This window comes from Pyxicephalus adspersus, chromosome 1, assembly GCF_032062135.1.
Source record: "Pyxicephalus adspersus chromosome 1, UCB_Pads_2.0, whole genome shotgun sequence".
Classification (NCBI taxonomy): domain Eukaryota; kingdom Metazoa; phylum Chordata; class Amphibia; order Anura; family Pyxicephalidae; genus Pyxicephalus; species Pyxicephalus adspersus.
This window is the reverse complement of record NC_092858.1, coordinates 46,688,617-46,714,985: the sequence shown is the minus strand read 5'-3', so window position 1 is coordinate 46,714,985 and position 26,369 is coordinate 46,688,617. Positions and strand designations below refer to the sequence as shown.

The following is a 26,369-nucleotide window of genomic DNA, read 5'->3' as shown; positions in this document are numbered from 1 at the left end:
TCTGAACAATGTCTGGGATGGCCCATTTTACTTGGATTTTTATAAAAAAGTGCACTATAACCAGCATGTACAATATGTGCTGTCTTCCTTAAAAAGGACAATAACTGATATCTGTTTATTCACAGAATGAATGACCTATATATATATTATTGGTTTACAAAAGAAAGTGAACCACATCTATATATAACTATTTTATAACGTGTATCTTCAAATTTTAGTGCCATAAAATGTAAGCAAACAAACAAAACACAATCCCAATATTGTTTACTGCTTCAGTGCAATTGACAATTGCAAATAATAAACCTCACCAGAGGATAAGTATGAAGGTCACCGGGAGCTGACACCAACCTCATTGATAAGATTTCTTTAATTCTAAATTCAGACCTGTCACTTTGGCCTCCATCCTCTGGGACAGAAGTACCATATCCTTCGGCATCTCCAAGAAAGCCTTTCTTATCTCCAGTAGCCTTTCCACAGGCTAACCTTCAGAGACTTGTATAATATTCCACTTTTAAATCGGCACCAAGCTATTGCTAGTATTTATAAGAGGAAAATCCACCTTAAGCTTAGGTTTTAAAATCCTTTTTTTTTACAGAATGACAAAGTTACCCTAACAGACCCAGCACGCATTAATGGTAGAATCTAATCTAGACAAGCTGGTACCATGTTTTTAAACAGTAAAGAAAAAATTAGTAAGAAATGTACATGAAAAAACAAAAAAAAATATATAAAATATTTGGTTAATAAAATTGTTTGATACTTTTGGGAATATGAGGCTTTGGCCCCTGTACATTGATATGTACCTCTCCTGAAAGCCTTGTTTGGTTAGTAAAAATTTAGGTTAACATCAATAACCTTTCCTGTCTAATAATGCTGACTATCTGCCATGTCCTATGGTTTTATTGCTTTGTATCACTACCTTGGAACAAATATGCAGATCACGAGTTCTAAATTTAATCTGACTTCATTAGCTGTATTCTTGATCCAGGTCAGTGACTCTGAAAGCACTGACAGCCAGGTTACCAGCTCCATTTTCAAATAGGATTAGCAGTTGCAATTGTTGGGGATTAATGTTACCATGGACCGTGAACTATTTTTAAATGCATATGGATGTGGGTTTATTAAACATGATACCGGTAGCAGCTTTTGGAATACAGTGTTTTAATTCTAATTTGTATTTTATGAAGCAGGTTACCCTCTACAAATAGCTAAATACTTTACATTCCATCAACAAAGGGTGTTCAATCCCTTATAGTTTGGTCTCATTGCAGAGGTCCAATAAGCACCCTAAAGAGGCGGACCTATAGCTGCAGTTAGCAAAGCTCATGCTCCCTGATAAATGTAGAGATCTGGTTTGGACTCAGCAGGGGACAGGTCAGACCTCTACTTAAAGATCACTGTTTCCTTATGGGGATTTTTCATTTTTTAAGTAGAGGTCTGACCTGTCCCCTGCTGAGTCCAAACCAGATCTCTACATTTATGCTAGCAAAGAACACTCACTTACTGCACTTGTATCTCTGGAGGGGCAGTGATGTCAGACCCAGAAAGAATACAGCACAACCCCCCCCCCATCCCTCATTTCCCTAACATAGTGGAGAAATTCCTACAATGGGGTACCAGTCAGGGCTGATAACACTGGAAAAATGAAATTAGATCAATAAATTTCAGGCAGGTTTAACCCTGAGACTTGAATTTGAGCATCCGTTTTGTACAAATCTGTACTTTAACTGATAATAGAAAAAATGCTTCATCTTTCACCCTCGTGCTTTATTTTCTGTTTTTATGGAGGTTTTAACTTTGTAATAGTAAATTGCTTCAGAATAATCCTATTCCAGTTTTCAGCAGAAAGTGGATGCATGATGTATTACAATTGCTTGTGTAACAGTATGAGGCATTATCTGAATTATGAAATAAAACAGCTGGAAAATATATACCTGCCTAAAGTGAAGTCGGACCAGTTTAAATACCACCACTGCATACTTCTAAAAATTTGTTTGCCTGATAAAAAATTGATTATCTCATGTACATAAACTACTTTAATTGATTTACAATATCATATTAAGGTTATTTGAAAATCAATTACAAGGTTTATTACTGTGTGCGTTTGTGTGTAAATATATAATGTAGCTTCTTTTTTTGCAGTGATTAAAATGGCATTTATCAAAAGAAAGGGAAATCCTGGGATGTCAAACAAACAAGAGTAAGCGAATACTTTATTGGAAGTATTGTGGATGTGTCAGAAAAGAAAAAAAAAAAGAATTTCATATGATTTAAAACCTTGTGACATAGAAGAGAAATGCACAAATAACGAGGGGGTAACCATAACCCAGCAATGAAACAAGTCTAAATATATAACAAAACTGTTAACTTAAGAACCTGTAATCCCCATTGCATTATGTTAAAAAACAAAAATATACAGACCTTTTTCTAAAGGTTGGGCACATAATGGTCTTCACCCAGTGGTGGGTGGTCCTCCAGATGCAGATATTGTTCTCTGCCTAAATATGCTGTAAATTAGTGGCACCGTGCAGTCACTGAATCTCCTTAGTTATGCATGCTGAGTGACTCCAGAGTCATTTAATCTAATAGACATCTAGTAGGTAAATAAAGTGAAGAGACGGATAGATACAATTGCAAGTATTCTAGTAGACTGATTTATTTTTAAAACCTAGCAGGGCCTGGACCTGACCAGGGTTTGGCTTTGGGTACAAAAAAACAAAATTACAGATTCTAAAATACCTTTACAAAGGGGCTTTAAAAGCCAAGCCATTAAAATGTATAGAATCTATAACAGTTTAATAGAAAGTAGGAGCAGAATTATGATCATAACCACAGACAGTAAGATGTGTCCCCAATATATTTCAAGTAAAAGATTCTTTGTTAAGTTCTAAAAATCTCCATGATCCATTGGGGAACACAAAGTCTTTCACCTTTGTGTAATTCAGTCCAACTGCAGGGTGGGCAACAAAACACTAGCATGCCAATCTCAGCTGGTAAAGAGTTTGTGGCAAAAGCTGGAATTAGCGGAGTCTGCAACCCATACCCGCGATAAAAGACCAAGCTGCGTACACACTTCCAATAATTATCGTTGGAAACGAAGTACCGATCGTCCAAAAATCGTTTACAAAAAAGGTGACCAACGACACTGATGAACGAGGATTGCCATTGGAAATGAACAACCGTCAGATCTGATCGGCCAACGATCATTCACTATCGTTTGTACAGTCGTTAAGTGATCGTGGATGTTTATGCAGTACACATTCTCCTTTACATGTCCCTCCCTGCATCGTTCAAATGATTGTATCTAGCGTGTGTACACTATTGGTGGATAATATTTGAATGATCGTATTCTTACAGCATGTAGAGAAATGTGCACAATACGATCATTCAAATATAATCGCGCATAATCATTGATCAGTCATAATCGTTTGTTTTCTAATGATAATTATTGGAAGTGTGTACCTAGCTTTAGACACACTAACAGATATTCACAGGAAAGGAAGCTCTATCCATGAGATCATAATTTGAAATATTGGCGTGAGCCTCCGGATCCAAAAGAAAAATCACTGTTACATTATTAATCTAGAATCACAAAAGTGGAATTTGTTTTCAGAAAAATAAAAAAAAATGCAATGCCTTAGAGGTAGAACCTACATCGACAGCAGTAGGGAAGTTTCCTTCTGGTGAGCTGGAAAGATGGGAGGTAGACCAGTGTCCGGGTTACGTGAAAGTACATAATCCACCTGAAGTAAAAAAAGGGTTCTAGGCCTAAAAAATACATTCTGAGCCTGGAATCACAAATGAGCAGACGGGGAACCAACATGTATTCCACTCCATGTAGAAAGGTCTGACCCACAGAATTAAAGGCCAAGGGTCTATCAAAAAAAAAAAAAAAAAAAAGATACATCTTTAGGATGGAATTCTTCAGATTCACAAAACGCAAGTAAGGTTTTTTAAGAATTTCAAAGTTAGTAAAGGGTCTAGCATCTAGAGTAAGACAAATTTGTCTGTTTAAGGACTAGACTGAATTGTCTCACAATGTCAGGATGTTGTGTTGTAATGATCTGAAGTAAAACTGGCCACATGGAATTCCCTTGAACGAGGACCCAGATGATGTCTGGACTGAAAAATTTGAATCGAAGATTGGAAAGTCTAGTGTTGTTTGTAGGGGAAAAGACTTTCCTTAAGCACATACATGTAAGAGTTACATCTTAGCTCCATGTAGCTCTGCACAAGAGCTACACTTTCCCTTGCACTAACTGACAATAGACAAACTGTGACGCTCCACCCAGTGAATGACAGTGACTGCCAGTCACTCAGCATCAACCCCTTCCATGGTGGAACTAGAAGAATAGCGGGAAAATTGAAATGGGTAAATATAAATAAATATAAAACCTATAAAAAAATGTCTTCAGAAACAGTACAATCTCAGCAGCAATGTCAATGGCTCTGGGCTTGAAAATGATGACTATCACATCTGGACTGACGTTTTCTGTAAGTCAGTCAAGAAGGTCACACATACATTTCATTTAGTTTAGTTAAAGGGTGTCTTGAAAGCTGCACCTGCTCAACACTGCTCAAGGTGGCAGTATAAAACAAATGGTGAAAACCTTGCTTTGTCCCTGAAAGAATGATAATGAAAGCCTGGTAAAGGAATGACGTCACCAAGCTGAATGAATCCATCCCCAATTTTACAATAGGAGCGGAACAGGTCTGATGAGATAAATATAAGTTTTTGGCCATGAACTATTAAATGCTTATGAGACACAGAGAAAAAAAAAAGGTAGATTTGCCACAAATAGGTGACAGGGAGTGGAATTCTATTGTGTAGCCCCAAACATCCACCTCTATCACCCACAAAATTCACCAATGCTAATAAAGATTAGAATGGCTGCACAGTTGGAACAGGCCTTAATTTTTTTAAGGAAGGCTTAAAAGAATGAATTCCTTTACAGTGTTTTCATTTACTGTTCTTTACATTTTTACTTTACGATGTTTAAAATAAATAAATGCTTACAAAGGGTAAGCGTACCAAGGCGGCCGCCCAGACCGTCAGGCAAAACACCCACAAAAATGGATAGATTAACAATGAACAACAAACAGCTCAAATCCAAGGCCATATTAGAAACTTCAGCTTTTTAATAAACTGCTCCACACACACACAATAAGGTAGGGGGGGATCATTACCTGAAATCAGTGATTAAGCCAAGGAATACATGTTTTTTAGGTTTTAAATGACAGAGTGTCATTCAACATGTCTGACAACTTTGGTATGATGTGACACATATGAATGGTTAATTACACCACTCCAGCCTTACCTTTATTTTTGCAGATAGTCCTTTCCTGTGCTGAAAGTAAGGCAGTCATGTTCTCTCACACAAAAGCATTGGAAGCTGCAGCAAATATCTTAAGACCAATTATGTTGTTGTAGCCCTTCCCTTACAGCCAATTGTTTTCTGTCTTAGCCATTTAGCCTCAGGTTTGTGTCTGTGAGCTAAGCAGGGTGGTCTACATGCAAGTGCAGTCCCTCTTGGAATGCCTATGTACAACATGAAAGAGCAGTGCTGTGAGCTGAAATAGCTTGTCCTTGTTAAAGTGTACAATTCTGCTGTCAGGGTGGTGTCCCCCCCGTTTAACAGACACAGAAGTCTGCTAAACTTACTCAGAGTTACACAGCGCGTCATTGTACAATAGGGTTGTATCAGCATAACACACAATACAAAATAGTTGTGTAATTAATTGTGCTTTTTGGCAGTGGCAAAGAAAAGTGGATAACACTGTCAGGGAAAAAACTTGAAGAATAGCTCAGCATACAGGAAGGATGTATGGAGAAAGTCTAGGTTTGTCCAGAGTTTACTGTCTGCACAAGAGAGGGTTGTGTTAATTTTTGTGAATGGGAGAGATAAGGGATTGTTTGCTCATTAAAATGTACAGCATTGGCTGCATATTATGAAATACATGTATAGTGCTAGAGATAAGTGAAGTTACTGTCAGAACAGTAGATAGATGGTCCCCATCTTCACCCTTCTTCTCATTGGTTAAAAGTCACAATAGAACAGAGACTGTACTTCTCTTGGCCTTCAAAGATTTTTTTTTCCCCAGCAGCTCCTAAAATATTATATGGATTAAGAAAATGAATTACAAAGCACAGGGTCAGGATAACTGAAGTATCATAGGAAAAAAAAAGTATCACAGGTAGACAGGGAGAGGAGATGGAAGTTAGAAAATACTTTCAAGGTGACAGAGTTCAGCTTTAACAAAGTCCTCCCAAAAGAGGTAAAGATGTGAAAAATGTTTAGGAATCAGGAAAACCGTATTAGGGTGTTGGTGATTAATTGCAAATAAATAATATAGACCAGCCATGGGTTTTATGTGCAAATGACCAAGAAAGCTGTTCTATTTGGTAAGGGTGAACAACTTTAGAAAAAAAGCACATGTATTGCCAGTTCTCAAACACAGCTCATGAAAAGCATGCAGACTCCTCGCTGAGCTGGGACAGTATTCAGCGACAAGCATCGAACAGTCACAGCCCTGGGACTAGAGAAAATTGAAGTGATATTGCTGATCCTTTATAACAACATCTCTCTTGCAAGAAGACACATGCAGTTACATGGCAAATGCAGTAAAATCACCAATATTTCAGTAAGTTGGGATTTGTGAAAACAATGGTTGACTGGAGAGACTTCTGACATCTCAGACATACATCCTTAATCTACCAACAACTGGTAACTGGGGAAAAAAAATACAAGTAAAGGTCTGGAACCAGTACAGCTGGAAGGCAAAAGATTCATGCTCCATCAAAACACCATGAAAAACGGAGCAAGCTTGCCTATTGTATTTATGCGATGAGTTATGGAGTGTGTACAATAACAGTCATTACTGAAAACTTTAAGGGCATGTGGGTAACCTAACCATACTTTAAAGAGGTGCACTGATCTTATTGGGGGTATCTTCTAATAATGAAAAAAAATACATAATGCTAAAAGTGAGCAGGTAACATAACTGTATGAAAAAAGGTACATGATTATCTTGAATGTCCTCTAGAAAAACAAAAACTCTTTTTCATTTATGCATATATTTCTCTCTGATGTAAGTAATGAGTTCTGATGAAATGACAAATGAACATTAAGGTTTCCATTGACATGCATATCCAATAGGTAGATCATAACCATTAAAAAAAATAGGTTAAAACAGCATCTGTGTGACCCCGGAAATGCCTGTTAAATTGTCTATTAAACTGAATGTCTTGTAAATTCTTTAAAAACAGACTAAAACTAAATTTTAACTAAAGGAAGAAAAATAAAATGCAAAATTTGTTCAAACATTAAACCCCATCATGTTTCAATATTTACACTTTGTTTTTAAAAAAATGCAATATTTACTTTAAAGAAAAAGTCATGAAGTAGGTCAAACAAAAAATGGATGAATAATATTTAGTAAAACACAAAATTCAAAGTTTATGAGCAATCAGTCTTTTGTGGAATTAAGAAACACAAGTCTCTGGCTGCTTGTTTGGTACAGAATGTCTGCAATCATCAGTCCTTTCCTGACAAGAAGCATTTGTTTTTCTTTTGAAAAGACGTAAGCTTAATCTCAGAAGCTCACTGTCAACCAGAGGAGGATTCGAGTAAGTCTGCTTCACAGTGCCCTGGTAGGAGAAAAAATAAAGTCAATTTAAATTCTAAAAATGGTAAATGGGAAAAAAATTGTATATGCATTTAACATTCAGTATTCACAATAATAAATTTGCTTAATATTTTGATGATAGTGCAATTGTCTAAGAAGTTCAGGAACACTTATTTAAACAACTCAATTTATTAAAATGAACCATATTTCTTCTTTGATTGGCATACTTCCTTACCTTTTCATTTTGCACAAGTTGTCTGCGAATTGCCAAGTCCCTTCTAGAACACAGTGCTTTACAGCAGGGCCCAAGATTACTGAGTAAGCCAGCTCTCTCTCGCCTTCTGAGAAGTGCAGCCATATTCAGAGCTCCCAACTCATGTTCAAACAAGTTTTCCGCTTCTAAATAATTAAAGATAATCAATCAGTTAGTACCCAGAAAAAAAGGTAAACATGCTATATAACTTTAGTTTTAAATAAATAACAAGAACAATGTGTCAGTATACCCACAATACATGGATAACAGTCATTTCACAAACATGAATACCTTCTAAATCTAAATAAATGGAACTTTGCAACACACATACACACTGTGTTCTAATACTTAAAATGCAAGTGCAAAAGTCTGTCATTGTTCAAAGTGGAAGCAATCATTTAAACAAAAAAATTTGAAAGAAGGCAACTTTATTGCAGAAGAGACAGGCTGCCAATTGCAGCTCAGTGGGGAATCCCTGTTACTCCCCAACATGTGCGTTACATCATTCTTGCCTGGCCAATCAAGTTGGCCGAAGACCTAACAAAACCTGTAATATGACCAGGTGAAGATGTCTGTGCTGGCATTAGAGTACTTAAAGAACTTTAAAATTTGTTGGCACTTTTGTTAAATATTTTAGTGCTTTTTCAGCTATATTACCCAATGGAAAACTGTAATTCAGAGATTTAGTCTGCAATCCCAAGCATAACCCCCAAAAAATTTAGAGGGTGTATATGCAACAAAAACACTGCAATATAATGACACATTTCATTGCTTTTGCTTTGAATTGCCTAAGGAAAGAGCTGGACCATCAAAGACCCATTGCATAGGAGAACCAAAGAAAACTACAAAGCAGAATTTGGGAAAGCTCATTTGCTCATTTTTAAAATGCTCTGAACAGAACTGCAAGCCAAATGGATTGAAAATAGAAAGTATTAGTAACTTACTTGTAAAGAACATAGTTATGCCTTTAGTTAAAACCTTTTAAAGCAGAATTACCTTTAACCTACAAGCCTGTTACCTGAAATACAGTATGCCCAGACTAAGAACATAAAATTACATAAATATAAAATTTGATTTTTGCACACATTCCAAATTCTTTTTCTCTGTCCATTGAGGTACAGGGGAAGTCTTTAACTTGTGAGATATACTGTTGCCTACCGGTGGAGTGGTCAAATAAACTGTAGGCCAGTCCAGAATAATCCTTAATACTACTAGCATGTTTAATTTCTGAAGCATAGCAGTAGTTACACATAATCATAACAGGGCAGGACTGTGCTGTTCTAATGCTTGCTCAGATGTCATATGTAAATACTTTTAATGTACATCATCTGAGCAAAGGTTCACTTTAAAAGCGGAAAATAAATCCACCCATTTTCCTAAAATACTGTATTGTCCTTACATCTAACACCTTTGTGACTGCAATACAGCATAGAATGTCCAAATGTAAATCCCATTTCCCTTGGGAATTCTAACATTGGAGCAGATATTGTGACATGTCCTCTGTTTCTAGCACTCACTCTGTCAAACCAAAAAACGTGTCAATGATTTGTCAAGTTAATGGACACACAGCAATGCTTATGAATTTAAACATACATGTTTTATTTTCTGCAGGGGTTTCATTCTGCCTACCATACACTACATCCAAGGCATGCCTCTGGCAAGTTTCTGATGTGCTTATGGCTGCTCTCAATCAAACATTCAACCTCACTGTGATACTGCACAGGGGGAGAATGAAGCAGTGGACTATGGCTGCAAAGGAGAACATTGTGGATAGGGTACAGAAAAAAAGCAGTAGACAGGATGCAGGTGAATAAATAGGAAAACATGCCAAGGATATTATTTAAAGCTGTAGGGAAGAAAGGGCTACAAGATGATTAACATTCATCAGCCTGCAAATAAGGCATGGTCCGATTTGCTGCAGATTTTAAAAAATTGAGAAGCTGGCTTCGTGCAATGAAATCAGTTAGCACTACCAGTACAGGAGAGGGACCTGTTGTACAACTGTGTGAACTCAACTGAGTGAAGAGGCTTCTTGAGTTTAGCTTCAACAATCCCCCTTTAAGTGGCTCCTATTTCCAAGACTGTTGCTACACACGTCTGCTATTGAAAGCTATATCATTGTTCCTCTTCGATTGCCCAGTGGAGTACCAGCTCCATCACAATGACACTTAAAATGTATTCTCTGTTTTGATCTATTTGGGCTGTTATATTACCTTTGTATGGCTATGATGACATTTTAGTAACAATTCTACCTTGGTCCCAATTATGCAAGCAATTTTCTTATCTGGGTCCTCAGCTTAAAGAATGAACCCATGATGATCAATATTGAAGAAGAAAACAACTTACCATTAGGTTTCTCTGTTGCTTGCTGGCAGGTTTCTTTGACTTTATTGAATAGATCAAGCCCAGCCAAACGTTTTGAAATGCCAACACGAAGTAACACAGCGCCAGGAGTGAATTTTAATAAAGCTGCACCAGATTCATGAGGTTCCTTGGCCTGCTTGGGCATTAGACTAGACCAGTCCACATCAATTACATCCAGCGGATCTATATAAAACAGAACAGAATTTATGATAAAAATTAAATTATAAGAAGTTATAGATCTATCACAAAAAACCGAAATGTGTCCATGTTTAAAAAACACTTTTTTTTTTGCATCTGTCAAGTGAAGGGTGTCAGTACGGGAAACCATCAAGTGATGTCTGTCACTAGGATTGAAGTAATAAATGAAAGGAGACCAGAATTTCATTCTATTCTAAGCTTTCTATAAAGAATACAATGCAGTATTATGCCTAAAAGCCTACACTAAAAGCAGAACTAAATTTAATAATACGGCAAGCATTAATCACGTGCAAGAACCTTATAAACGGATACGGCAAGGAGATGAAGACATTTAGGGGATTGAAATACATATTCTTTATTTTAAGGCCAATTTAATTGGGAGCACTGGTAACAAAAATTGTAAAAAAGCAGAGCATATTTAATAAATAAAAAAATAAAAATAAAAAAAATAAGCTTAATAGCTGGATTTACTATAAGGGGGTGCCGAGAAGTTCCTGGCTTTGCCCCCTTTCAGATGAAATAGAAAAATGACTGTGGGGGCATATGACAGCCTAATATCTTAGTATGTAACTGTGCAAATATCTCTGCAATTCTTAAAACTGTTTTTTCTTTTAGTGAGAAGCTGTGATGGCAGAGGCACAAAGAAGTTTCACGTTCAAGTTGGAGTTACGGGCCGTCATGAAGTTTTTGTTTCTCCAGGGAAAAGGAGGACACTTTTCCCCCAGTGTTTGGGACAGTTTCCCTAGAGTAACAAAAACTTCACGATGGCCCGTAACTCCAACAACATGAAACTTGCTTGTGCCTCTGCCATCACAGGTTCGCAAATCGCAAGGACCTGATATTTGCATAGTTACATACTAAGATATTAGGCTGTCATATGCCCCCCACACTCATTTTTCTATTTTTTCTGGAAGGGGCAAAGCAAGGAACTTCTCAGCATCCCCTCGTATTTCCCCAAGTTTAAAATAATCTAATTAACTTTAAGGTTGAGTGAATATGTTGAGCATTTTCTACAACCATTAGTCATATCCACTCAATCCTACCTTAGCAACATAAATATATTTTTTGTTATCAAATTTCACCACCATAAGAGGTTGATAAACATCCTAAAATACTAATTTATAAAGATATATAAAAAAAATTACAGCATTCAAGAGTATTATATTCTACAAGCTGAAGGTAAGATTGAGTATAAAAAGAAATCTGAATTGTTAGCAAATCAGAGTGAGAGTGAAGATAAGAAAAATTTAGCTTTGTTCAAGACTATAATGGCTAGCAACAGTATTCTCTACAGATTTTTTTTTTCTGTAGGCGGGTGGCAGCCCCAGCATTGTAAACCAACTTTTCAGTAACCACACAAAAACAGCCCCTGTGGTTATTGAAAAGTGCTTGGTGGCCCTAAATTCCTGACCCAAAGCATTATCTATAGACGGGTGCCCCCACAGGGTAATAAAGTATGTACTTCTTTTCTATGAATATATATCCGCATGTTAATATCCCACAGCCACCACCTGATTTGCTTTGTACAAGAGCAATTGCAAATCAACCTGAACTAGACCAATAGAAACATGGTCATGAACTTGTTTAATACTTTGTGGCAATCAAAAAAATAAATATCCAAGCTGAGATGAAATTACTTTTGAAATTTTCTAGATTTGTAAAAAAAAAAAAAAAAAGAAAATGTAGCTATGAGAAAATCATTACAGATCTTTTAATCAATCAGCTATTTTTATTCTCTTTCCACTTAAACACTTTCTGTACAATGAGACATTCACTTGTGAAAACGGAGGATTGCTTATGATCTTATAAAATGACATTACCTGATATCTTTTCATCATCTGGCTGGTCTTCTTTCTTTTCAGCATCATCAGCTAGAATCTCATCAAGCTCATCATCGCTAATTGGCTCATACTCCTCCCCAGCCACAGAATCATCCGACTGATCTTCATCAAGCTTAGTAAATTGATCTCCTGTAAGTCAGAAAACAGATATAAATTGTGGCCAAGTATTTAACACAATCACAGAAAGTTACATTCTACAAATTTAAGGTACAACGTAAAAGTGAATTCCTGTGCAGAAGAACATTTAATTCTGCACTCCGCAGGTACACTGAAGTATTGCTTAAAGGATTTCATCCCACACTTATCAAAAACAATGAGTGTATGAAGACCAGCTACTAGACATGTGAACGGTATACAAACTAAAACAATATATGCCAATAAAAAAATCCAAATTGACCATTGACAGACACAGATAAATAGCCAACAGCAGCAGAACACAAACTGGGCACTGTGTGAGTTCCTAGGGTTGATACCTGGTTGTTCTTACTGGCTAGCAGTAACTATTACTAAATGGTTACTACAGCAGCTGCTCCCTTTGCCAGGATCTACCCAGTCAACTAGCAAAAGGCCCCTTTGCTTCCTGGATGTGGATCAAAAAGAGGGCAAAGACAGCAGCTACATAAATGCAGTGCAGAAAAGGGTAGGTAATGACCTGAAAGAGGTCTGTTACCAGGGGCATTTGTCAAGTGGGTTGTTTCACTGGGCGCCAAGGGCACTGTGAGCTAGAAAGTGTGAGCTAGAAAGTGTTAGCTAGAAAGTTAACTATTGGCCTATACTAAGCAACCTAAGGTTTACCTCTGCTTACAGGGAAATTAGACATTAGGCATATAATAAAACTGGAGACAAGCCCTAGGAGTTTTAACCTCTTCCACACACGCTGTTTAGTTTTAACTTCATCCATTTAAGAATTTTAATGTTCACTTCCCTTTTTTGATAATAGGAAGATAATAGGAATAGGAATAATAGGAAGTCTGTTCAGTCATCAAACAATTGTTGCCTTTTCCAGTAATTAAATATATTAGTATTCTCTCTGCAATGGTGTTCTAGTCACCAGTGACATCCTCGTTTTCCAGCAAGCAAAGGACTGGTAAAAGGCAGGCCTTTACATCTGGTAATTTTTTGACAAGATATATCTGGGGCAGAGCTATTGTAAGTGTTTCAGTATTTCAAAGTGATTGGAAACCCAAGATTTTAATTATCAGAGTAATAGGAGGGGAAAAATCCTCCAATTAGAAAAAACTTCTCTACAATTTATTTTCACTAAGGAGAGATCTAACTTTTTTTGTTTTGTCTTTAGTACAGGAATTGAAGCGGGACTGCCATAGCAGACTGCAGATCGCTAAGGAAAAACAAATGGTTTTAGCCCTTTTAAACATTCTTGTGTTATAAGCTTAGGTAGGTTTTACTGGCCTACATCACCAACTGATATGTCACAAACTCAAAACACAGAAATTTTGAAACTCCTCATAGCCCACAGAAGAGTAAATGGTTAAAAAGTGCATAGATTGTCTATCTTCCACATCCCTTTGTTCAAAAAATAAATTTAAAAAAAATGCATTTATTGGCAGAACCACATTGGCAGTATCATGTATATATTTTAAATAGATAATATAAAAACAGATTTTTGGGTCTTACCTGATATACTCAAATTACTGTTTATTATGACCTTGTGATCTCCTAGCCAGACCAATATTTGAACTTACCTTCAAAATTTTCTGCTTTTTCTGTTTTACGATTAGCGATTACATCTTGCACAGTTTCAGCTTCTCTATCCCCTTTGTCTAGAGAAGGGTTGTTTCGGCCAGAAGCCTCATGGGTTTTGTCACTGTCCCTATCTTTTGTATCAGCTCGTTTCTGTTCTGTTGTTGTAGTGACATCCGTCACTAAAGATTTGTTTCTTTCCTTCTCCATATTCTCAGGAATCATTTTCTCTCTCTCTCTTTCCACATCTCGCCTTCTGTCTCTTTCTCGATCCCTCTCCCGGTCTCTTAATCGATCTCTCTCTCGATTTCTTAGCCAGTCTTTATCAGAATCTCGATCCCAGTCTCGTGTCCTAACATCCCTCCTATCACGCTCTCTGTCCTTGTCACGGTCCCTTTCCCGGTCATGTTCGTATCGATCTCTATCAGGGGCTCTTTCCCGGCTGTCAAACGATCCAGATCGTGAATGTACCTGACGATCAGAGTCAGGAGAACTTCTTCGGGAGCTATGACTCCTAGAGTCCCTGCGATCTACAAAAAGAATAAACAAACATTGCTTGTTTTAAGACTTATTCAGAAGGCAAATTACACTGGAAACCAATGTCAAACAGTAAAAAGCGGCTGCAATTTTGCTCCATTAGTAACAGGATGATCTGAGCTCCTGAAAGACTGCCATACTGTGCCAATGCGAGTCCAGTATGAGTAAAGACCTGTATGAGACGTTAGTACCATCAGTTAGCAATTAATGTGAAGAATGCAACAAATGGAAACCCAAGTACATACAACAAAAATATATATAAAAAACTTTAAATTGGATTGCTAAATTAAAATGTTTATATAAATTGATTTAGAGTCGGTACGTTTCCTTAGACTGGCTCTATTACTCTTAAGATATTAACTTTTTAATATCTATCAATAATTCTCAAAAAAGGATTACTGGATAGGACATAGTACTAAAGCGTTTTGTTTTTACAGGATCTTTGTAAGAGTCTCCTACATGGGATCCCAGTTTCACTCCTCACAACATTTGCTGGGGAAATTACTAGTCAGTTCAAAATCCTTATAATGGAGAAGAATGTGCACTGTACTAGTGTTAAATTAATTTTTAGGCATTGGTTTTTTATCCCACAAACAACACTTAAATGATCATTTGCCCACTGTGGAAAAATTATGGGATTTGCAGCTCAACAAGCTTGAGCAACAATTATGAATGTAATCAGAACAGTCGAACCTGGCCATATTGGGGTGTACAATATTACTGTGTTACTCCTATCACTATAAGCCTCAAACATATTTTAGCATTTTTTTAATCTTATACACATATATAGACATTAAGGTATAATAAACAAATATATTTGTAAAATCTACAAAGCCCACAGGGGGTTTATCTATAGGCAATGCTCTCCCTAGTGGCCTAGTGAGGTACTACACACCTGAATGCCGTATTGGGATGTGTGGCTGCAACCCGACCGAATGTCCTGTATGTGGAATGCACAAGAATATTTTACATCAGGAAAATGATCATAAGCATTTTAACAAGAGCCAAAAGGCCTACTAAACAATCTACTTGGAAGGTGGAGTCTGTACCTTTGTATAGGAAAACAAAGGTGCGTACCACAGCTTAGGTTTCCTTAAAATATACATTACTAACAAATTTTATATTCTAGAGGGTCAATACAATAGGAACTTGTATACCACTAAGGCAGTGGTAGGTAATAATGTGAGAAATAACTCTCAGACATATTTAATACTCAGGGAATCAAAAGGAATTCTAAAAAGAATTTGAATTTAATAGGCAATTCAGCCTTAAATTTTCATTAACCAAAATGACAGCTCTGAGTTACTGTTTTACTGTTCTTTACAGTGTCAAATTAGGTTTCATTAACCTTACAATAAGCATTTTGAAGACCTCACGATTAGAAGGGCTACACAGAAGGCTGATCAGACTGCTTGACTGACTTATTCTGGCCAATTCAGCTAACCAATATAGTTATAAAAATAAGTATAAAGAATCTACCTGATGAAGTGCTGCGACTGGGTTCTCCCCTTTTCAGCTGATCAATTCTAGACTTGCGTTCGCCAGGGAGCTCATTGTTTTTGTTACGGTCTCTGTCTCGAGAGCCTCCATGTAACAATTTCCTTCTAGCAACATGATCATCTCCACTGCGGTGAACAGAGTCAATAGAAGGAGATCGGATGCGGCTAGAGGTACGACTCTGGTTACTAGATATACTACTGCTACGTTTCTGTTCAGAAAGCTTACGACTAGGTGGCTCATCCACAACTGCAGGTCTGGAATCTTCTTTCTCCACTTTGAGTTTGGTTGGCTTTTTAATTGGTTCTTCTGGGTTTCTATGTGGAATGAAGGTTTCGCCCCTTTCTGGTACATCTTCATCTGACCAGTCACTGAATGTGGTTTGAGTTGGTTCATTGGGTATCTTTTCTGGCAACACCTCAGGAACTTCCTCTTTTAAAGCTGCTACTGCTGCTGCTATAGGAACTGGCGCGATTATTGCTGGTGGTGTCCTAGGGCCCTTCTTTTTCTTACCAATAGGCACAGGTTCTTCATCAGAGACATCAGAATCGCCCTTTTTCCGTTTCTTCTCCAGATTTTTCTTTTTTTGACCCTTCTTGGGTGAAAAGACTTTCGCTTCTTCTTGTGGAGATTCAGTAGAACTTTTTTCTACTATAATTTCTTCTTCTTTCTTTTTCTTGACGGTTTTCTTAAGCATTTTCTTCTTGGTTTTGTCATCATGCAGTTTATCAGAAACCTCTCTTTCTTCTTGCTTAAGTTGTATTATGCTCTCAATGTCTTTTGTCTTTGAGCTTTCAGAATCTACCAAGTGTTCTCTCTGTTTTTCTGATACAGATACTCTCTCTTTAACTTCGGGCTCCTCATAGCGCCTGGATGCCTCTTTTCTGTCAGATTTGCGTTCATCCTCCTTCCAGCGAGCTGGTCTTTCTTCAGGTACCTGTGCAGGACTTGGAGCAGGAGCCTCTTGGGGACGGACAACCTGACTTAGAAGTCTATGCTTCTCATCTGAAAACAAAAACATGAAAGTTAATTGTGCAAATCATTTCATTATCAAAGGATAGCAAGACAACCAGTATTCCAAACGTAAACATAACTGTGCAGGCAGGTTCATCATTGCAGAAAGGATATCACGTGTATGCGTGTGTATTTTTATAATTTTTAAATAGAAACTTACCTGCCTATTCTCAGTCTTTTCTTGAATATATACTGAGCCGTATGTGCAGCTCAGTATATAATGCCTGGTTTCCTGGCAAACCCCTCGATTTACCAAAAGGAAAGTTACTGGCCAGGTTTGCTTAAGGAACATAAGAAGTCTAGGTCTTTAATTGCACATCTAAATCAACGTATTGCTTTCTTCTGGTGAATATAACCTCTCTCCTAAACAAAGAATCTATGAGCAATATCTTGCTGCAGCAAATTACCTCTCTGCAGAATATAACTGGTTACTGAACAGTTTGCACAATGACACAAAGCCTTGACAAAGAACTATTCAAGTATGGAGCTCTTCATCAGTTACATCCAACAAGACAATATAAATGAAAAACAATTGTGTAGATAACAATATGTAACAAGTTTTTTGTTAAAATCTGGAAATGCTTACTCTTCTCATCACCACTGTTGTAAGTATCACTCTCTGGGGAGTGTTCTCTACGACGCTTTGGAGACTGACGTGGACTTGGGCTGCTTTCATTTCTATGCCGCTTTCTGTAAAAAGTGAAATAAACAGTTTCAAGAAAAAAAAATAAAAATAAAAAAAGAACATTCAAACAAAAAGTAATTAGGTTGGGTCAAAGGACGAGAGCGAGCGAGCGAGCGAGAGAGAGCGAGAGAGAGAGCGAGAGAGAGAGAGAGCGAGAGAGAGAGCGAGAGAGCGAGAGAGAGAGCGAGAGAGCGAGAGCGAGAGAGAGAGCGAGAGCGAAAACTTGCAGAAATCTTTTTTACAAAAACAAGTAAAAGCATTCAGTGATATGTATATTTATTAAAAACACACCAATCGTACCTATGGCAAAAGTGTTCCTAAGTATACCTAGTCTGATTCCTGCAAAACCATCTACAGAATAAGCACACACATCCCTCTATACATGATCAGTAGAAGAAAATACAGGTTTTAGTTTGTGCTGTGCATTTTCCACTGGCAGCACCAACAAAGTTAAATTTTAAAAGCATTTGAATCTGGTTGTGTACGCAAGAGGCAGGAAGAAGGGTGTTCCGGTGAAGGGTGGACCGGTGTAGTATAAACATTTCTGGATGAATAAGTGATTTGCTTTTTTTTTTTTTTTTTTTTTTTTTTTTTTAGTAATCTTTAAAATCGGTGTCACCCTACTGGCCAAGTAATTTTTTAGGATTGGGAAAATGCAAAAATTATAAGCTTATAATAATAAATATGGCTTAGTTTATTAGTTTATGCATTGTAGAAGGGAGCAGGAAATTAGCTCTGTTTTCTGCATAAAAAATATAAATATCTGGGTTTCAAGTGGAGAATTAACTATCATGGTACTTTATTTAATATAAACTAAGAATGACACTTACTTGTTTTTTCTATCTTCATGTGCATCTTTTGGATTTCTCTCTTCACGTATATCATCCCTTCTCTCTCTGCGATCTTCTCTTCCTTTGTTATTTTCATCCCAGTCTCTTGGACGCTCTCTGTCTCGTTCTCTGCCTCTATCTCGTTCTCTCTCTCTTTCACGCTCTCGCTCTCTATCTCGCTCGCGTTCTCTGTCCCGTTCTCTCTCACGCTCCCTTTCACGCTCTCGATCTCTCTCGCGTTCTTCTCGGTCTCTTTCACGCTCTCTCTCCTTTTCTCGTTCACGCTCACGAGCCCTCTCTCGCTCAGACTCCCGCTCTTTTTCTCTTTCCCTTTCTCGTTGTTCTCTTTCACGCTCCCTCTCCCTTTCTCGCTCACGCTCTCTAGTTCGTTCATCCCTCCTATCATCTGTTCGGTCAACCCTGCGCTCATCTCTCCTTTCTTCGCGCTCATCATCATTCCTTCCTCTGTGAGGGGCTGGAGATGTTGGTCTTTGATCTGTCAATTACAAGACACGTATGCATGTTGATGGCTGTCTGCAGCATTTCTTACATACAAAATAAAAAGTACAGAGTGTACATAATCTACTTGGACTTTCAGTGACCAGAACCAAAAGCCATCTCACCAAACCCCCCCACCCCACCCACCGCCTCAAAAAAAAAAAAAAAAAAAAACGGTCTGCTTTCAGTAAAGTAGTATGTCATATTTATCAAGTCATAAATATTGTTAACGTTACCAGTAGATGGCCCAGAGTCCTTGTGTAATGTGTGTAACAAACCTATAGCGTACATTGCACAAAAAAAAAAAAAAAAAAAGTCAGTAGCAACGAATACTTAAAATGGGTTATAGCAGGAGCATACTTGAAGCCTTGGATTACAGCTTTAGAAGGCTTTAGTAAAATAATTCTCCATAGAGGATTCTTTTAAATAGACCATTCCCAGTTCATTCTACCTTCACTGTTACTGATATATTGTTTAAATATATACACATGGACTGCAAATAAATTGTGTTGTCCTGAGGGATTGCAGGCAGAACACAATCAGATGATCCATATCCTGTATTCATTATACGTAAAAAAATAGATTTTTACTATCCTTACCTCGATCTCTGTCTCTTCGATCTCGTTCCCCATGTCTACGATCAAAGGAAGAATCTCTTCCCTGCTCTCGGCTGTCATATCGTTCTCGATCGGTATAACTGCTACGGGACTCCCAGTTGTCGTGTTAACTGCTGCTGCTGTGGTTATCAACTTGGGAAGTTCTAGTTCCTCGGCCAGCTATTAAAAACAAATATTAGCTGCGATATGTTGTCAACCCAAAACAGACTTCATAATATTCATTGTGTACAATATTTTTTGGAGCTTTGGTATTGTGATTTTTATCAACGTTTAGTAAATAGATGCTTTTATTAAAATTAGGCATTGAATAAGTTGCAAAACAATATCAATAGAGATACGGCAGCTGCAGCATCATTTTTGAGGCTTTTGACTCAATTGATGCATTAGGAGGCTGTGTCAGACTTTTGATTGCTTCCAGTGGGTATGCATTTTCCTACAATTCATGGGTATGCAAAACTCCCACAAAACAGGTAGAAAGCATATTAGAACATGGAACAAGTATGCGTTCTTAAAAGTTACTACATTAAAAGTTGCTTAAAAAAAACACTGCAATAATAGGATATGATCACTAAAAATACATTGTTGTCACTTTGTTGCACCAAACCGCTAACAAAAAGAACAATAAAAAAGCTACCTTTTTCAGGAGGGTCAGGGGCACGTACTCTTGACCGGCCGTTACGATCATTTCTGGCATCACCTCTAGATTCATTTCTGCTCTCATTCCGTGTTTCCGTTCGGGTAGCATCTTCCCTCCCATGGCTTCTTCTGTAACTGCGATCTTCATACTGGTCATCCTTTCGGTGTGATTCACGGTTATCCCTTTCCCTATAATCGTGTGTCTCTCGAGCTGACCGAGAGTCTTTCTGCTCACGGCTTTCTTTACCGTCTCTATAGTCCCTGCTTTCTCTTGCATCACGGCCTTCTCTAGTGTCCCTAGTATCTCTTCGATCACGATTGTCTCTTAGGTCTCTACGGTCGCGGCCATCACGAGATTCTCGGTCATCCCTGTGCTCTCTAGAACTGCTTGGCTCCCGGTCATGATCTCTATCATCACGCTCTCTTTCCTTGTCCTTTCTTCCTCTGCTGTCTAAAACATCAAAATAAATATTTCCACAAGGATGACTGATGTGCTTTGGTAAACTGCTCTCTTTTATATCATATTTGTGAGAGGATATTCAAATTCTACACTTCATTTAGTGAACTAGGATCACAGCCAAGAGTTTATCAAATACCAAAAACACAAAGTGTTCCAATTTAGCACTATTGTCCTTATCACATCATTCTATTGTCCTATCCAACCTCATTTTTTTTTTTACAACCAACGAATCTGCACATTCAAATGCTGAAACTAACCGTAACCACCCGGCTGTTTTTATGTGGCTACTGAAGAGTTGGGTCACAATACAGGGGATGCCACCCGCCTACAATTTCTTCCCACCCTGGTCAAAAAAATTCCTTGGTTGAGCACTGTGGTAGTATTTATGTTTTACTTTAAGTCAATTCAAAGCAAGGCAAATCCAGAGCACTCACATAGTTTTCACATTGCTTCCAGGACAAAGATACCCAAGGATGCCGAGTTTAAACATAAAACCCGATTTTTAAGGAAAGTGTTAGTAAAAGGAACACTAAAATGATTTACTATAATTTAGACTGGGAAGCTACTTTAGCAGTGCCCTAAAATGTCTGTAAATTAGGTGAATAATGAAACATTGAATCAATGCATTTGAAGGGAATTGAATATGGTTGTGTTGAATGTACAATGACTGAAGAGGGTAAAGTACATACCATCCCTCCTGTCATGTCGTCTGTCCTGGGAAGCGGACGTTCTCTCCCTCTCATGTCTTCCTTTTTCTCTAACTGGAGAGCGATGTTTCGACTGACTCCGTCTCCTCTGAGGAGATGATCCATGTGTACCATATGGAGAGGAGGATCGCCTACCAGCAGAAGAGGCTCTTTGATAATGAAGGGATGGAGACCTCCTACGACGAGGGGAAGGAGAGTGTCTCTGCACAGAGGATCCAGACTGTGATGATGGAGAATGATGTCTTGAGGACATGGGAGAGTGATGGCGTGCAGCAGGAGAAACTGACCTTTAAAAAAAAAAAATTGTACATAAATATACCTTTTCAACTTCTAATTTAAAACGGTCAGTAAAAGATGATAGGTTGTTTTAGAAAGCCGACCTGTGCCCAGTTTAAATATATATATTTATTAATAAAGCAGTAAATAGGCCAATAATCACATACCTAATGAGTTCTGCTAATAAGGCAGTGTTTTCTCTCAACCAGGGTTTGTGGACCCTTAGGCTTTTTCAATAACTAGGGGTTCTTTGAGCAATTAGTATTTTGTGACACTCAGGTCAGATTAACTGTCTGACACCAATCACCTTTTTGGGCATCTGTAAGGATGACATTCTTCCCACTGGCCAGCATACTAATGTACAGTGAGCTGGGGATATAGTAATTGTTTTAGAGGTAAAGTTATTTCAAGGGGTTACCCATGTTAAAAAAGGTCAAGAAACACTGTGCAAAGGAGTTATCTAGCCTCAAATTTCCCAGCATATACATTTTAACCAGTATCTTAGATCGATCTACTTTATCTTCCCATGATTTTACAGATTTATTATCACCAATGAAATCATACAACACATGCAAAAGAAAGAGAGATAGCCAACACATACTGACACTGAATAAGTTTAACAACCAGTGGGTACACTAGTATTACTCTGAGCCTAATTTTCTATTTTCATCTACAATTCATGTAATTTAAACTTACATGAAACAAGATCTAAACCCTAAGTGGATGGCAGTTTTCTACAACAAAAATGTCTTATTTAAATATCGCAATTTTTAAAATAGGCAATTTAACATGGAAGAGCTTTAGGTCAATCTTAACCATCAGAAGTAGAGATAACATGGAATAGCTTTTGTACACACACGAGAGCAATGACACATTGGCATATGTGCACATGGCAAATCAGCTAAAGCAAGCTATGAAAGCTGTAGGGGGATTGGAAATATAACAGAGATTGTAAAACTTAGCGAACACGAGCAAAATTAATCCAGCAACCAAAATAGCCAAATAAAAAGGTACATAAATCTCAGAAAAGGTATAATGTTTTCTCACAAGCCAGTGATGTCACAAACTTCTGGGCTTGAGGTAACAGCCCTCTGCCAAATCATTTTTGGATAGAAAAAAAAAAAAATCCTACCTGCGGGAAGGAGAGATGCCATGCTTGTGAGAGGACGATTTGACTGGTGTTGGAGATGATGGGTGACGTCTTCGGGATGTAGGAGGAGAGTAGTCTCTTGAACGGGAAGAATTACTGCCTGAGCGCTCAGCTGGGCTTGGAGACCGTTTTTGTCTATGAGATCCTTCTGATGTATCCCTAATATAAAAAGGGAGGAGGGGTGTAAAAATTCAGACCTGTAAATTCATTTTAACAGTAGGATCAATTACATACATCATTGCAAAGAGAGCCAATGTTAAAATAGAAGAAGGCAATCCAAAAAAAAAAATTTCAATATTTATCAGTCATACTGCCCGCACCACTAATTGTGGCCTGTCCTGAACAAGCACATATCAAGCACTGTACTCTTCCCCACTGTTGAAGAAATCTACAAGTGATGAAGAATTCTGGAATTTCAGATACCTGATTTTCACCCACATTCTGTCCTTCCATCTTCCATTTAACCACTAGATGTCTCCTCTGGAATTTTTTTTAATACATTACATTTATAGGCATTTTGCATGTACTGATTCATTCATTTTGTTGATTGCTTATTATTATTAATATAGCGCCAACATTTTACACAGCGTTGTACATTAAATAAGGGATGAGAAATATCCAAGGTATACATATTTCTTAGTTTTGTATGTAAATGTTAGAAAATGTTTTGCTAGTGCAAAATAAGTTTTTCAAAGTAGAAACAACAAGTATAAAACTGACCTCACCTGGAGTCTACTTGATTGAGAGGTTCGGTATTTTAAGTTGGGTCAAGATCTAAGAGGGCAGAGCAGATGTCAGCTACCCTTCAAACCCTGCTCCCTTATTGGCCTTTTTCAACCTTGTTACACCAAAGTAACCCATAAAAATAATTTCAGGTATTGGGGAGCCACTTCTCAAACCATTTATTAGGAATCTGTGGGGGAAATGCCCTGTCATTAGTGGTTAGTTAGAAGAATATATCTCCTTCATTGGTGTTCTGAATGGTATGGCTAAAAGCAAGCTAAATGATCTTGGATGCCACACTTCTGGCTATGCAAGAGTTTGCTCAAAAGCTATGTAGGCATCACAACATGGGAGGGCAGTCATCGCCAGCTTATGGAACCCCAAGGAACCTCTGGTGGAAATCTAGGTTTCTACAAAACCCTTATCAAGAATGGCTGCTCTAAATTCACCTAAAAATTCTGCCAGAAGAACTGATAGACTGACAACTCTAGCCAAAAGCTTGGTTTTATCTTCTACACCAGTCATGGGCAAACTACGGCCCTTTAAGCTTTTTTTATCTGGTCCGTTGAACTCTTGTGTCCTGGCCACAACTACTGCTTACTACCTTCAAATGGGGGGAGGTTACAGGGTAAAGTGAGAGGGGAGGGAGTTTCAGGGCCCTATTGGTGAATAATTGACATGACCGAGCAGTCAGGCAATGTCCATTCTGCAATAAAATACATTTTATTGCCTGTATAACAATTTTATAATTACACTTACCTGACCCCATTCTGTCACCACCATCTTCATCCGGTCCTCTTACAGGTTCCGGATTTTCAGCAATCTTGGTTGGTCAGGCCACAATGATGTAACTAGTTAAATATTCTCAAATAGAATATTCAGTACCATACACTAAGGCTTTCATACACTAACACTAAGGAACAACCCACCCACTCTCCCATTGCATGCTCAGATCTGCGATTGGCGAGTGGGCGGGGCTATGCCATCATGACATCACGTTCAGTGACATCCATCTCAGCGCTCCATCAATATGATAGTGGCCTGGCCCCTCTGCCAAATTTTTGAACCTGTTGTGGCCCTCGAGTCACAAAGTTTGCCCACCCCTGTTCTACACCATCTATCATCCTGCTATGGGGGGGTAACAGAGCTGCAGTTGTAAGACTAGCAACTATTTTCTGCTCACAAAGTCTGGTCTACCAGAGTCTACACTGTATAAAGCTTAGAGTTATTTTTTACCATCCACTACATGCAACATCCAAGAGCAGTTTGACACATCAGCCTCCTCCACAGAATTAACTGGAATTGCTTTTCATCGACATTTTAAAATGTCTCATGTTTCTTACAACAATAACATTTTTAACTTCAAACACCAGAGAATTTATCCAAGGATATAGGTACCTCTCATTTAGAAAGTTCCATAATGCCCTTCCATTTTTTGGTTCTATCAGGGAATTTTAAATGACAGTTGAGCATAAACAGTATTGTTATAACAAAAGTTAATAGCTTGCTAAAATGTGTAAAGATGAAAACAAAACCCTAACCTTTGCCTGTCTTTCCGGTCTCTGTGTTTCTCAACTTCTCTGCCTCTTTCCTTTACATCTTTGACTCTGTCCTCAACACGATCCTTTGTTTTATGCTTATCTTTATGTTTCTTTGAAACAGAAACTTCTTCTGGAGCAGGAGGTGGTGGACTTGGAGTACGAGGTCCTTTCTTCTTGTTCTGAGCTCCTTTGGAATGTCTATGAAAGAATTCAAACAAGTTATGAAAGTGTTGCCCTAACAACACATGCTTTTATATGAGTGAGTTTCACAAATTAAATAAGCAAATATATATTTGCAAAATCACTATGGCACTACTTTTCAAACTGCCTGGTAAAGGAGAGAACTCTGAAGGAGACAGGGCCAGATTGAATTTGCAGCAGCATATATTTACCTTCCATTTGCTTTATTTAAAGGTCAGTAAAGAAACAAAGTCCCACATGAACCATGAACTGACAGTCAATCGCAGCTACACAGAGTTATGCAGCTCTGTCTTTAAGGATTAGAGCAGTACCGTCAAATGCAGTAAGTTGCTAAAAGAGGCCTCCAAGTACCCAAAAATTATGTTCTGGTATCTGCATGTAACTCTTGCACAGTACATGCATTTTCAATCATAAATACATCATACTAATTAAAACTGCATGGAAAGTGTGCCAGGAAAAAAAAAGCTTTGTCTCTCCAAATAGAACACAAAGATTCAACCTGCCAGAACAATGTGTTGTGAACTGATAAATCAGATAGATTTATAAAAAGATAGAGTTGTTTGTTCATAGTAACATTGCACCAATACAAACCAATGCATATATTCATATTTTTGTTGAAGAAATGTACTAATTCATATATATATATATATATATATATATATATATATATATATATATATATATATATATATTTATATATAAAAATACCTATAACTAAAACACCTTTGATTGGATCTGATTCTTGGGAAATGGTGTGATCCTGTAATAAAGAAAAACACTTGGGAATCTAGAAGTGAGAAAATGTTACACTGACCTTGCTGCCAAATCTGATGGTGGTGGAGATGTTCCTGATGTGCTTCTCTTTTCTTTCTTGCTGGTGGGGTTATTGGACTTTGGGCTGGACTTTCGTTTTGGAGACTTGCTTGATTTACTTGGTGAGGGAGACATTTTTGCTACAACTTCAGGTGAAATCTGTAAGAACCAAAATTGTAAAAGGTGAGTAGGGTCTACCAA

The 26,369-nt window shown here is 37.7% G+C and overlaps 1 protein-coding gene across 1 annotated transcript in view; it reads right to left on the bottom strand.

The window, feature by feature from the left end:
* Window positions 1-5,117: 5,117 nt before the first annotated feature.
* ZC3H13 (zinc finger CCCH-type containing 13) overlaps window positions 5,118-26,369 on the bottom strand; it is a 30,380-nt gene continuing 9,128 nt past the window's right edge. The window contains 14 exon segments of the mRNA XM_072409977.1: window positions 5,118-7,648; window positions 7,862-8,025; window positions 10,226-10,426; window positions 12,262-12,411; window positions 13,986-14,513; window positions 16,000-17,022; window positions 17,618-17,721; window positions 18,547-19,042; window positions 19,644-19,820; window positions 20,296-20,748; window positions 21,447-21,751; window positions 22,873-23,049; window positions 25,155-25,352; window positions 26,170-26,327. Coding sequence (XP_072266078.1) covers window positions 7,484-7,648; window positions 7,862-8,025; window positions 10,226-10,426; window positions 12,262-12,411; window positions 13,986-14,513; window positions 16,000-17,022; window positions 17,618-17,721; window positions 18,547-19,042; window positions 19,644-19,820; window positions 20,296-20,748; window positions 21,447-21,751; window positions 22,873-23,049; window positions 25,155-25,352; window positions 26,170-26,327 — 4,299 coding nt within the window. The 3' untranslated portion in view covers window positions 5,118-7,483.